This window comes from Callithrix jacchus, chromosome 8 (assembly GCF_049354715.1).
Source record: "Callithrix jacchus isolate 240 chromosome 8, calJac240_pri, whole genome shotgun sequence".
Lineage (NCBI taxonomy): Eukaryota > Metazoa > Chordata > Mammalia > Primates > Cebidae > Callithrix > Callithrix jacchus.
The window spans coordinates 36576711-36590391 of record NC_133509.1 but is presented as its reverse complement, the minus strand read 5'-3'; the positions used below and the strand labels follow the sequence as shown (position 1 = coordinate 36590391).

The 13681-nt window shown below is 39.9% G+C and overlaps 1 protein-coding gene across 1 annotated transcript in view; it reads left to right on the top strand.

Annotated features, from left to right (window-relative positions):
• Nucleotides 1-13681, top strand: part of SHC4 (SHC adaptor protein 4) — a 148611-nt gene that overhangs the window by 120081 nt on the left and 14849 nt on the right. The window contains exon 11 of the mRNA XM_002807191.5: nt 9740-9993. Coding sequence (XP_002807237.4) covers nt 9740-9993 — 254 coding nt within the window. The remainder of the gene's footprint in view (nt 1-9739; nt 9994-13681) is intronic.

The window sequence follows — 13681 nt, the reverse complement described above, 5'->3', positions numbered from 1 at the left end:
TTCTTGAAATGGAGTGTTTCCCTCTTGTTGCCCAGGTTGGAGTGCTGTGGCGCAGTCCCTGCTCACCACAACCTCCACCTCCTGGATTCAAGTAATTCTCCTGCTGCTGGCAGTTCTTGATGTTCCTTGGCTTGTAGACACATCACTCTAATCTCTGCAACTGTCTTCATATTGACTGTCCCTGTGTTTCTGTTTCTTAGATCGCCCTCTCCTTCCTCTATAGGACAACGGTCACTGGATTTAGGATGAGATGAGGTGATTGGATGAGATGAGACTAATCTCATTTCAAGATCCTTAATTTAATTACATCTGTAAAGATCCTTTTGCCAAATTAGGTCATGTTCACAGATGCCAGGCATTAGGACTTGAATTTATCTTCTTCTTCTTTTTTTATTTTTTATTTTTTTGAGGCAGGGTCTCCCTCTGTCACCTAGGCTTGATTACAGTGGCACGATCACAGCCCACTGCAACCTCTGCTTCCTGGGCTCAAATGATCCTCTCATCTCAGCCTCCTGAGTAACTGGGACTACAGGCACCACACCCAGCTGACTTTTGTATTTTTTGTAAAGACAGGGTATCATCATGTTGACCAGGCTTGTCTCGAACTCCTGGGCTCAAACGTCTGCCTGCTTTGGTCCCAAAACATTGGGATTACAGGCACCACCATGCCCAGCTTTGAATTTATGTTTCTGAGGGCTGCTACTTAACTAATTCTACTGTCTTGAATTTTAAGAAGGCTATTTTCATGGTCTCATTTTTAGGGATTGAGTTTTCTTTCTTTGCCTCCATCCTTCACCACAGTTAATATTGGTTAGAACTTTGTGGAGTTGTTTTGGGTTTCAAGGTTTGGAAATGTTGATTTTGAATAATCCTTTTAAATGCTTTAAATTTACTTCCAACTTTTGATTTCTGCTATGTACTTTTGCTGAAAGAAGGGCTGTCGAGGCCAGGAGATAGTTTTGAATTTGTTAATTCATATGAGTCACAATGGCTACTGTTTCTTTTAGGGGTAGTGTTAACTCTGTTCTTTTCAAAACACCTTAATAGGTCATCTACAAAGCACTAAAATAAGTTGGCTCCTTTCCTCACTCATGTAGTGTGGGTAAAATGCAATAAGAAAAACATCTTTCCTGCCAAATTACTATCAGGGGTAAATGCATAAACAGGAACATAAATAAATATAAGAAGCCAAAAGCCTATAATCAACTGAAAAATAAACAAAAAAATGCTTTTCATAAAATATTGAAGCTGTTGTGTTCAGAGATTGGCATGGTGTCAAATTTGGTTTGCTCCAATGATGGAGAACGCATCACTGACAAAATCCTTTTAATAGTCCAGGAGATTTCTCCAGAACTGCCAAAGGCAGCTTTTCAGCTAGTGTGGCTGCAATGGCAAGACAAAATTTAAAAGATTTTGTTGAGCCTGGATCTCAGCAGACTGTCTTAACTCTAGATGAAGAACCAAGGGATTTCCTTGTTAGCCAGGTGACAAGTGGTCCCTCTTTATGCTGACTTTCTTTTTTTTTTTTTCTTTTTGAGATGAAGTCTTCTCCTGCCTCAGCCTCTGGATTATCTGGGACTACAGGCGCATGCCACCGTGCCAGGCTAATTTTTTTTGTATGTTAGTAGAGACGGGGTTTTACCATGTTGACCAGGCTGGTCTCCATCTCCTGATCTCGTGATCCGCCTGTCTCGGCCTCCCATAGTGCTGGGATTCCAGGTGTGAGCCACCACACCTGGCCTATGCTGACTTTCTAAGATCACTCCTGATACCTTATCCAACCAGGCTGGATTCTCTGGAAGCAGATGCTAAGATGAAGCTTGGCAGGCAGGATCTGTAAGAGGAGCAATATCAGGAAGCAATGGGAAAGAAGTAGGATTGGCCGGAGTGGGAGATGGGACTACAACGCAGGCCTGACAAAGCCTCGGCCAACTCCAAAAAGCCCAATGTGGTCTGTCAGAGTTGTCTTACATTGGGCCCAAATGAATGAACCTATACAGCCCCATTTATCTCAGTCTTGGGATGTGAGCCACACCAGGAAGGTCAAACCCTGGGCAGCTGAGGCAGAGCCAGAGGGTTGGTCAGCTGCAGGCTAACTGCTGACCAACCCTTGGGGCAATGGTGCTTCCTTGAAGGGAGATCTGGGCAGTGTATCTCTGTGGCTACCACAGAGGGCATCTTACGTGACAGGTGATGAAATATGAAACAAATTCAGATTTTTGCTGTAAGCTTACTCAACTGTACAATGGGAAATGTCCTGTGTGGGATAGGTAATGTTTGTTACAACTTTTTGGAAAAAAAAAACCCACATCTTTCTGGACCTTAGATTTTATAAGAGTATATTCTTGATACCTTTCATTTCATGGACTGAAAACAGAAAAACCTATTTAGCAGGTGGCCCAAATTAAGCGATGTGGAATGTTCATTGATTCACAACTCCAGTTCCTTTATAATTTGTCTTCAAAGTTAAAATTATTCATAATCCAAGCTAATGAACTTTGCCTGTTGTCATAGACAGTTCAATAATATGAAATGGCAAAATTAATACATAACAAAATTCCTATCGTTTGTTGAAAATAAAGTCCTAGTCCAAAACTGTAATGTCAAAATGTATTTTCTCTGACTCTAGCCTTTCCCCCCCCCCCAACCTTTCTCCCTTTCCCTGCTTTGGTGGCAACATATTTAATAATTTAGGCTTCTGGTACGATCTCCCGCTTTATTTCCTATTAGGATTTAATGTACCGTATTCCTTTTGGGCTCCTTGCTGCCCCCTTGAGGTTAAATTCAACATTGCTCCCTCCAAAACAAAGCATAAATTACATGGATTTAACAACAGAATGGGAAAAAATTTTTGCAATCTACCCATCTGACAAAGGGCTAATATCCAGAATCTACAAGGAGCTAAAACAGATTTACAAGAAAAAAACAAACAAACCCATCCAAAAGTGGGCAAAGGATATGAACAGACATTTTTCAAAAGAAGACATATGTGAGGCCAACAAACATGAAAAAATGCTCATCATCACTGATTATTAGAGAAATGCAAATCAAAACTACGTTGAGATACCTCCTCACACCAGTTAGAATGGCAACCATTAAAAAATCTGGAGACAACAGATGCTGGAGAGGATGTGGAGAAATAAGAACACTTTTACACTGTTGGTGGGGGTGTAAATTAGTTCAACCATTGTGGAAGACAGTGTGGTGATTCCTCAGGGACCTACAAGTAGAAATTCCTTTTGACCCAGCAATCCCATTACTGGGTATATACTCAAAGGATTATAAATCGTTCTATTATAAAGACACATGCACTCATATGTTGATTGCAGCACTGTTTACAATAGCAAAGACCTGACACCAACCCAAATGCCCATCAACGATAGATTGGACAGGGAAAATGTGACACATATACACCATGGAATACTATGCAGCCATAAAAAAGGATGAGTTCATGTCCTTTGTAGGGACATGGATGAATCTGGAAATCATCATTCTCAGCAAACTGACACAAGAACAGAAAATCAAACACCACATGTTCTCACTCATAGGTGGGTATTAAACAATGAGAACACATGAACATAGGGAGGGGAGCATCACACACTGGGGTCTCTTTGGGGGGGCGAAGGGAGGGACAGCAGCAGGGGATGGGTATGTCGGGGAGGGATAAAATGGGGAGAAAAGCCAGATGTAGGTGACACGGGGATGGAGGCAGCAAACCACATTGTCATGTGTGTACCTATGCAACAATCCTGCATGATCTGCACGTGTATCCCAGAACCTAAAGTACAATTAAAAAAAAAGAAAAAGAAAATAAAATAAGAAAATTTAATAAAGAGGTGGAGTGGGGATAGCTTTATATATGCTTTTTAATAAAATATCTTAACTGCACCTTTAACCTTCCCCCCTCCATGGATCATTCTATTTTCTTTCTTCCTCCCTCAAAAATTCTGTTTAGCCTCTTTAGGCAAACTTAGTCTCCCTTAGCCAGAAAAAAATCTTTTGACAGTTCAGTAAAACCAAACCAAACAAAACCAAATCCAGAGTTACTAACCTAATATCTCTCAGGCAGACTCGTGGGGCTCCTCAGTTTATCCTGTCACACTACCAACAGAAAAAAGGCTCTGTCACAGTCTGTATTCTCACCAAACATGGCAGATGGATACCATGAGTTCTGGTACTAGTATTTGTATTGATTTATTGTTAGTTTCTGTCTCAGTTGCCATAAGAAATATCACCCCCAATTGCTGTAGTGTTAAGGGCTGACGTTTATTTATTTTACCTAAAAGCTCAAAGGTTGGTTCCATGGGGTTGGTAGGGTAGCTTTGTCATTCTCAACTTCTGGCTTCCATCTCTGGTCCAGCGTGGCTGCTTGGACCCTCATCATCACATTTGTATCCAGCCAGTGGGAAAGGAAAAAAGCAAGAGGAGTACATATATATTTCTTTAAAGGACATGACCCAGATGTGGCAGATGTCATTTGTTTTCACCTGCCATTGGCAGATCATAGACCTGTGACCATACCTAGCTGCAAAGAAGGCTAGAAAAATTACTCTAGCTGGGTGCCCAGCTAAACTTAGGAGTTCTGTAATGTAATGAAATGGAGAATAGATATTGGTAGACAACTGTCTCTGCCATAGTACACCTATCTGCCACTCAAATATTCGTGAGCTTTTCTTTTCACATAGAACATATTTACCTTCTCCCCAAGGGAGACATTGCAAGTACCTTATACAATTACGGCATCTAAGATTAGATAAAGGTCCTTATTATCTGCCAGGTTGTCTGCCACCCTCCATACCCCACATAGTGGGGGAATAGGAATACGATAATTGCAGTAGAAACTCTTATTAACAAAAGGGAGGAATGCAACAGTGTGGGACAGCAGTCACTGGTCCACAGCGATGACCAAATCCTGCCAGGCTGGAGTTTCGAAGATGACATGAGCTGAAAGTAGAGAAAGCAATTTGTTTGGATCCTGGTTCAGTTTTATGAAAGGATTCTTGATGTCCACTGTCATCTGTGGGCCCAGATGATGCCATCTGGGTTGTTCCTACCATTATTCTCCATGTGCACACTTTAAAAGTAGATATCGGAGAACGTACCTTTCTTGGGGCTTCGCCACTTTTACAGCCTATTTCCTGCTGTGGTCATGAGAGATTAGAGTTTGCTTCGGGGGCCAAAAGCCATGGACAAAAAGGGATTGTGATTTCTTTGGCTTGTAATTTCCTGGAAAAGTTAGCAGGATTCCTCTTTATTAGCTTACAAGGCAGTTCTGTATGAAGTTTTCCACAATATTCCTTTATTGTCTTTTTATTGCTCAAAACACTCATAGTGATATCCTTTCTCTCTTTCCTGTTATTGGTAATTTTCTGCTTTTTACTTGATCAGTCCTCTTTTAGGTTTATTCATTTTACTGATCTTTCCAAAGTGCTCAGGTCTCTGTTGTTTTTTGTTTCCATTTTATCTTTGTTATGTTTGCCTTCTACTTGCTTTGCATTAAATATTCTCTCTGTATCTAACATCTATTGTATTTTCTTCTATTGGCTTCATAGTTTTATTTTCATAATAAAATATTTATTCTCCTTGACCTTTATATATTATGTGAGGTTTGGGATGTAACTTAATTTTATCCACGTTTGTCAGTTTTCCAAACCCTACTGATTAAGTACTCTCCTCTTTTCCCTAATGCTACTTTCTATTATATCAGGCTCTTTTTATATACGTGAATTTGTTTCTGGGATCTTTATTATGTTTTTTCTGTTAGGCCACTTGCCTTTTCTCAACCCTCATCTTAATTACTATATACTAATTGTTATGGCTTTGTAACATGCCTAACAGACATTTAAGTCTTCCTTTACAATACAAATAATTTTCCTCTGGGTACTATCTCAACCTCTTTCTCATTTATGCTTCACATTTTATGTTAACATCTTTTTCTACCGAATTTTCAGACACTTTGTGTAAATGAACATATTTTTCCTCTCAGTGCAAATGACTTTTTATTTTAGAATTTTCATATACCCAATAATCCATACTATTAAACAGTATACAGTCAATTATCATTATTCACAGATTCCATATTTAAGAATTAGCTTATTTGATAAAATTTAGTTGTAACTCCAGAATCAATACTCATGGTCCTTTTGTGTCATTTGTGGCCATGCCTAGATCAACAACAATTTTCAGTCACCCTACGTGCACGTTCTCAGCTGCTGTCAAACAAGACAATGCCACCAGGCACGGTGGCTCACGCCTGTAATCCCAGCCCTTCGGGAGGTGGAGGCAGGCAGATCACCTGAGGTCAGGAGTTTGAGACCAGCCTGGCCAACATGATGAAACCCCGTCTCTACTAAAAATAAAAAATTAGCCAGGTGTGGTAGCTCACACCTGTAATCTCAGCTACTCAAGAGGTTGAGGCAGGAGAATCGCTTGAACCCAGGAGGCAGAGGTTTCAGTGAGCTGAGATCTCGCCACTGCGCTCTAGTCTGGGCAAGAGTGAGACTCTGTCTCAAAAAACAAAAAAAAAAACCAAAGAAACAAAAAACAAAAAAAAAAAACCAAAGAAACAAAAAACAAAACAAGACAGGGCTCCATTTTCTTGTTTTAGCTCTCTGTTATAATAATCCCCTTGTGTACTTGCTTATTTTACGCTTCTATTTTAGAAATTTGTCTATATAAACACATGACCTTCACTATTTTAAATTGCTCTGTAGTTTTCTGTTGTATGAGTGCATCATGATTTATGTAATCAGTCCTTTATTGATGATGGACATATCAATTTTTCCAGTGCTTTGCTAAAATAATTATTAATAGTATCAAAATTGTTTTACAGGTGCTTTTTAAAAATGAGATTCATCAGTGTGCCATATTTACGGTTCATATTGGTTTCTTTGAAGGTCTTATTCTTTCTTTCTCATTGAGATTATTTTCAACTGTTTAATCCAGATTTTGCATGTCAGATTTTTTTTCTCTTCCTTAAACTGTATTTCCTCTTTTAGAGGTTTTGCCCATTAGATGGATTTGGGTGTGGATAGCCATATCTATACTGTGCTTTCTTGAAGGTCTGATTTGAGCAATATTTCTTTAAGTGCTAATAGGAACTCCAAGATGATATGATTACTTTCTTCCATAATTCCTATCACTTTTTTTATGGTTCCAAGTAAATCTAGATTGGCCTTCCTTATTCCTTCCTTAACGTTCACAACTTCTCTTGAGAAAATAGTATCAATTCAATAATTTATTAAATATTATATATAAATTGCATATACATAACCATATTGAAATTATAATTATTATTGTTAAAGTCAACTTATGCATTAAAAAAGGAGCAAGATAATGGATAATGTACCACAGTGTTAAGAGCGGTTTATTTAGTGATGAGACCATAGGGAATACATTTTCTTTGTTTTTTTCTTTCCTAGATTTTAAAAAGTTAACATGTGTAACTTTTAAAATTAAACAAATTGTCACCTATTCTGGCAGAATCAGATTTTCAGCCAGTGTTTGAATGATTGAAATCTCCCAGCAGAGTATCTTGTCCTTCTGCTAATTTGGGAAACTGTTAGGAAAACGTTGTCTATTTCCTCTGGTTGGCCCATGATCCGTTGCCTTTTTTCAAGATGATATAATGTCTGCTTTTCTATTGTTTTGTCTTTGTCCAAAAGCTCTTCACCATAATCTCAGAATAAACCAAAAGCCATCACTCATGAAGACGTTACACCCACATGCAACGCGTGCATGCATCCCTCCCACACTCACACACTTTTTCACATGCACAAACACTACTCATTAGAAGTTATCCATTGTGCCTGAAAGCAGGCAGCATTAAGGCCAATTACACGTATTATTCAAATCTGTGTAAGTATTATCAAATCTGTATACATTTTCTCAGGCTATTTCTGGCAACAATAGAAAGATTTGATTGTAGAAGAGAATGTTTCCAGCCATCAGATTTAGATTAAAGATTCTTTTTTAAAAGATCTGTTTGTGAATGCTGCATTATAACTGCGTGCAGAAAGAAGCCCTTAAGCAGGGACAAACTATAACATATTAACAGGAGAACTGAATTACGTCTGCAGAACACTGGTTGCCCACACCAGTGACTTCATGGGATGATCATGTGTAAATTGTAAAACTCATAGTCAAGAGAATTTCTTATTTGCGAGACCCTTGCCTAAGGACACATAAACACTTCTTTGCGTTAATAAAGATAAAGATTAGTTTCTATGCAAAGGACACTTTGTGTTTAAAAAAAAAAGTCTAGTTTCTCTGGCTATTTTTCTGGTAAATTTGCCTTATTAAACATACAAGTTTTACCTGGTTTCAGACTTAAGAATCTTATGTTATTTCTGGAGATGCTGAAGGCTGCCCCAAGTCAGATAGCCTTGCTACCTGCTAGGGATCTTTGTGGGTACTACTGAAGTAAAGTGGCTAGATGTTACTCAAAGAAGGATTTTCACATCCAAGGCAAGGGTCTTAGAGTTTGGTAATTAAGAATCTAGGCTTTGGAGTCGGATGACCTTGTCTGGAATTTCAGATCTACAACTATCAGCACTATTACTTTAAATCCCTTAACATTCCTTTTTGTTTGTTTGTTTGAGGCAGGGTCTCACTCTGTCACCCAGACTGGAATGCAGTGGTGCGATCTTGGCTCACTGCAACTTCTGCCTCCCAGGTTCACGCCATTGTCTTGCCGCAGCCCCCTAAGCAGCTGGGACTACAGGCACATGCCACCATGCCTGGCTATTTTTTTTGTGGGTGGAGGGAGACAGGGTTTCACCATTTTCCCAGGCTTGTCTCGAGCTCCTGAGCTCAGGTAATCCACCTGCCTTTGCCTCCCAAAGTGCTGGGTTAACAGGCATGAGCCACTCTGCCTGGCCACCTTTGCTAAAAATTCATTTCCTTGGCTGTCTAACTTTGAGAGTTAAACAACATAATATATGTAAAGCATTTAGCAGTTCCTATCACACTTGATAAATGAGAACTATGCAGTAACTATTATTACTATTATGAGTGTAAATAATACTATAAACTGCTAATTCAAGGTACCAGCACTCTCATCTCTGGGCAACACTTACTCAGCAGCACCTTGGGGAGCTGCCTCAGGCTATCTCTTCCTGATGATATGTCTTCTTTTACCTCATCAACTCTTTTTGTCCAGACAGGTGAATGACACAAACAACAAAGTGGTCATTTAGTAGGAATGCTGTGAGATTTAGCAAAGCTTTGAAGTTTTGGGTCAGAAGACTGTCTAGACACACATTAATAATTTGGTTTTAAAAAGAGGGGACAAAAGCTAACTGCTAAAAAGTGGGGATGGCTTAAAGTTATATAGCTATTTTCAAAGAGTTTGGAAACATTATAGAAAGTATTTGTAATCCAGGTACAGCATAAGCCTTTTTCTCTTTAACATGCAACCCCTAGGACATAAAGAGCCTCTCTCTGCAGTTATAAAAGCAGTTCTCATGGATCTGTTCCATTTCCCATCTGAAAGAAAAACTCCTGCACCTGGGCAAGGCTTCCCTGGTAACAGAAGCCAAAGGCAATGTTTGGATCTACCATTAAATTAAAGCCTGTTGGGAGTTCCGAAAAAAACAAAAACCTCATTTGTTCCCCCAAACAGCATTATGTAAACTGGCACAAAGTAGGACTTCAGGTTATATTTGCTGAGTAAATTAATGAATGGATGGATGGATGAAGAGGTAACTCGATGGTGTCTCTCTTTGTGTTCTGACTTCAGAGGCACCAGAAACTGTTCAGCCAGGTGCTGTGGCCCAGCCTGCCAGCTCACATTCTTTGCCACACATTAAGCAGCAGCTGTGGAGTGAAGAATGCTACCATGGCAAGCTGAGCAGGAAGGCAGCAGAGAGCCTCTTGGTAAAGGATGGGGACTTTTTGGTTCGAGAGAGTGCAACATCCCCTGGCCAATATGTGCTGAGTGGACTACAGGGAGGCCAAGCAAAACATCTTCTCCTGGTGGATCCTGAAGGCAAGGTATCATTGACTTCTCATTAGAGGTTTCACAGGATGTTGTTCTATTAAGCATACCCTGAATGATTTCCAAAAACTGGTTTTGAATAGTGTTCAAGGCTAAGTGTTTGCTTTTTCTGGAACCTTCCAGCTGGAGCAGGACATGCTAACTAGAGGGTGGTGGAGGGGTTAGATTAGGAGGCCACCCTGGAGTATCAAGCAGAGGACAGCCTCTTTCTGCCTTTTTCATTTCAATTCCATGAATTAAATGAATCCCTACTATATAGAAGTAAAGGCATTCACAGCTGACTGTTGTTCAGTATCACATACATAGTCCTTGCTCTCAGGGTGCTGATAATTTCACAAAACAGGTGCTTAAATAAGTATAATATAAAGCTGAATGAGATAAGAATGGTTCAACCAAACATTATGGTGTTTCTTAGAATAGAGAGGTCATTCTGGTTGAGGCAAACTGAGAAGTCTTCTTATAGGGTCCATCATGTAAACCAAACCTTGAAAGAAGGCAAAATTTCAAAAGGGGTGTTATAAGTAAAATTTTGATGCCACAAAAGAAATGGCACTCAAAGATAAATTCACTCAGCAAGGCAGTTTACTTGTATAGAAATGTGTGCCTCATGGATGGAGCAATGGTGAGTGCACACTTAGTTGGACAAGGAAGGAAAAAGAGTACTTATTCCTGCTGGAGGTTGCCCTACTGCTGTCATTCCCCTATTGGCTAGGGTTAGACAGCACAGGCTAGACTAATCCTGATTGGCTATTTAAAAGAGAGCAGCAGTATGAGCGGGAGTGGCAGGGTGGCTGGTTTGGCGGGAAGGATGGTTAGGGCAGGTCTGAGCAGGTAGCCAGGTGTGACGTAGGTCAAAGAAGGTGACTGAAGCAGGTGACCAGGGCAGGTGACTGAAGCAGGTGAGCGGGATGAGTCAAGGTAGAGCCAGGGACAGGAGGAACAGATGTAAACTACTGATTAGAACTGGTGGAGAAGGTTGTTTACTGAAACTGCTAGGAAGTTAAACTTTAAAATGGAGGACAAAGAACTGAACATACTGACATACTGATTCTTTAAAGAGAAATTTAGAACTCATCATATCCAATAGGGGGACACTGGAGTGTAGGGAAGGAACCATAGGAGCAGACAGAGTAATAAATTGGTACTAAGCCAATAGAAGATGAATGGCAGTAGCAAAGAATGCCTGTAGGCAGAAAATTATCCTGGGAAAGGTATGTTAGAGCCATCAATATGGGGGAGAAATATAGACCAAAATGGCTAATTTGCCAGCCAGTGGGGAGACATTGGCAGTTTTGAGACAAATGATTCAATCAAAGCCCATGTGAGTGGTGAAATCAGCAAGATGGCAGAATAGGAAGTCCCAGCCCTTGTTCCCCCAACAGAAACACAGAATTAACAACTCTATATTGTCCAAAACACCTTTACAAGAACTACATAATTCAGTTAAAAGGTTGCATACCCCAGGTGAGCATAGAGCTGAAAACAGTCATGTAGAAACAGGTAAGAAGAATAACTTCACTTTACCTGCATCAACTCCTTCCCCAAATCAGCATAGCCCAGTTGCAGGAAAGAATTCCATGTCTCATGACTTCTTCCTTGGGGGAATGGGGGAAAGAGAAGACTAGGGCTTGCTTGCCATGTTCTGGCTTTTCAGTGAGTTGCCTGAGGGACTGGTTTCTGTCTCACATCACATGGAGTGCTAATGGTACTACTATATTTTGGGTGCTCAGGAGCCACTGAGAACAAAGAAGAGTACAGGGTAGCTTGCTGCAGCTGGCAATCCTCAGTACAAATAGGAGAAAGTGCATGACTTGAGGGTTCTCCTTCAGAAGGGAGAGAGGGGAGTGAAGTGTGTGTCTAGAATTCCAGCTTTTTGGAGGGATGCCTGATGAACCAATATCTGTCATGCCACTTGGGGCATTGAAAGGAAGCTGGCATACCTTAGATGCCTGTGGCCATGGAGAACAAGGGAGAGTGAGGTAGCTTGCTGCTGTAGAACCAGAGAACTTGCAGTGCCATAGACGTCAGAAGGAGCAAAAGATTACAACTTCCTGAAAAACTGGCAAGACTCTGTAATTGAAAAATTGAAGACACAGGCCCAGAAAAGTCACATCTTCCCACAGAAAGTTTTGGGAGACCCCCAGAATCTCTATTTGGGCTGGTTGGTGTGATTCTTCCCTTGTATAAAGCCTTGTAAGAAAAGGAGACATGGCTGTTTTTCAAATGCATAGATCCCAACACAAAGATATGAAACTCAAAAAGAATCAGGGAAACATGGCCCGAACAAACAAACAAACAAAAAATCTCTAGAAACAGATACTAAAGAAACAGAAGCATATGAATTAAGTGACAAAGAATTCAAAATAAGTATAATAAAGATGCTCTATGAACTCAATAACACCATCCATGAACAAAGTGAGAATATCAACAGATAGAAAGAAAATATAAAAAAGAGCCAGGCAGAAATTTTGGAGCTGAAGAATGTAATAAATGAACTGAAAAATTCACTAGAGGGGTTCAACAGGAGACTTGATTGAGCAGTAGAAAAAAAATTAGCAAACTCAAAGACAGGTCATTTTAAAGTCTTCAGAAAAAGGAACAACAACAACAAAAATAATAATAATTTTAAAAAGTGAAGAAAGCCTAAGGAGTTTATGATACATCATCAAGCAGACCAGTTTATACATTGTGGGAGTTCAAAAAGGGAGAGGGAAAGGTGGCAGAAAGCTTATTTAAGGAAATAATCTCTGAAATATTCCCAAGTAAGGTATGAAAATGAACATCAGATTCAAGAATACCAGTGGACTCCAACTAGGAGGAACCCAAAGACATTCACTTCATGACACATTATAGTCAATTGTAAAAAACAGAATTTTGAAAAGGGCAAGAGAAGAGATTCATTATGTACAAGAGAGCTTCCATAAGGCTATCAGCACATTTATTATAACCCCCATAAGACTATCAGTGGGCTCACTATATTCAAAATGCTAAAAGAATAAAGACCGACAACCAAGAATACTCTATCTGGCAAAACCATCCGTTTCCCCCCCCCCTTTTTTTGACACAGAGTTTTGCTCTTGTTACCCAGGCTGGAATGCAATGGTGCAGTCTTCGTTCCCTGCAACCTCCACCTCCTGGGTTCATGTGATTCTCCTGCCTCAGCCTCCCAAGTAGCTGGGATCATAGGCATGTGCCACCACACCCGGCTAATTTTTTGTATTTTTAGTAGAGACGGGCTTTTGCTATGTTGGCCAGGCTGGTCTTGAATTCCTGATCTCAGATGATCCACCTGCCTTGGAATCCCTAAGTGCTGGGATTATAGGTGTGAGCCACTGCACCCAGGCAAAACCATCCTTTAAAAATGAAGGAGAAATATAGACTTTCTGAGATAAACAAAAGATGAGGAATTTGTTACCACTAGATCTGCCTTACAAGAAATGCTAAAATCCTTCAAATTGAAACAAAAGGATACTAAACAGTAATGTGAAAGCTTATAGTACAATGCTTGCTAGTAAAGTTAAATATACAGACAAATACAGAGTATAGTAATATTGTAATGGCAGTGTGTAAATAACTTTTGATTCTGGTTATAGAGGTTAAAAGACAAAAGTATGAAAAATAAGTAATGTATCACTTAACAGTGGGGAAATGTTATGAGGAATACATTGCTAGATGATTTTTTCA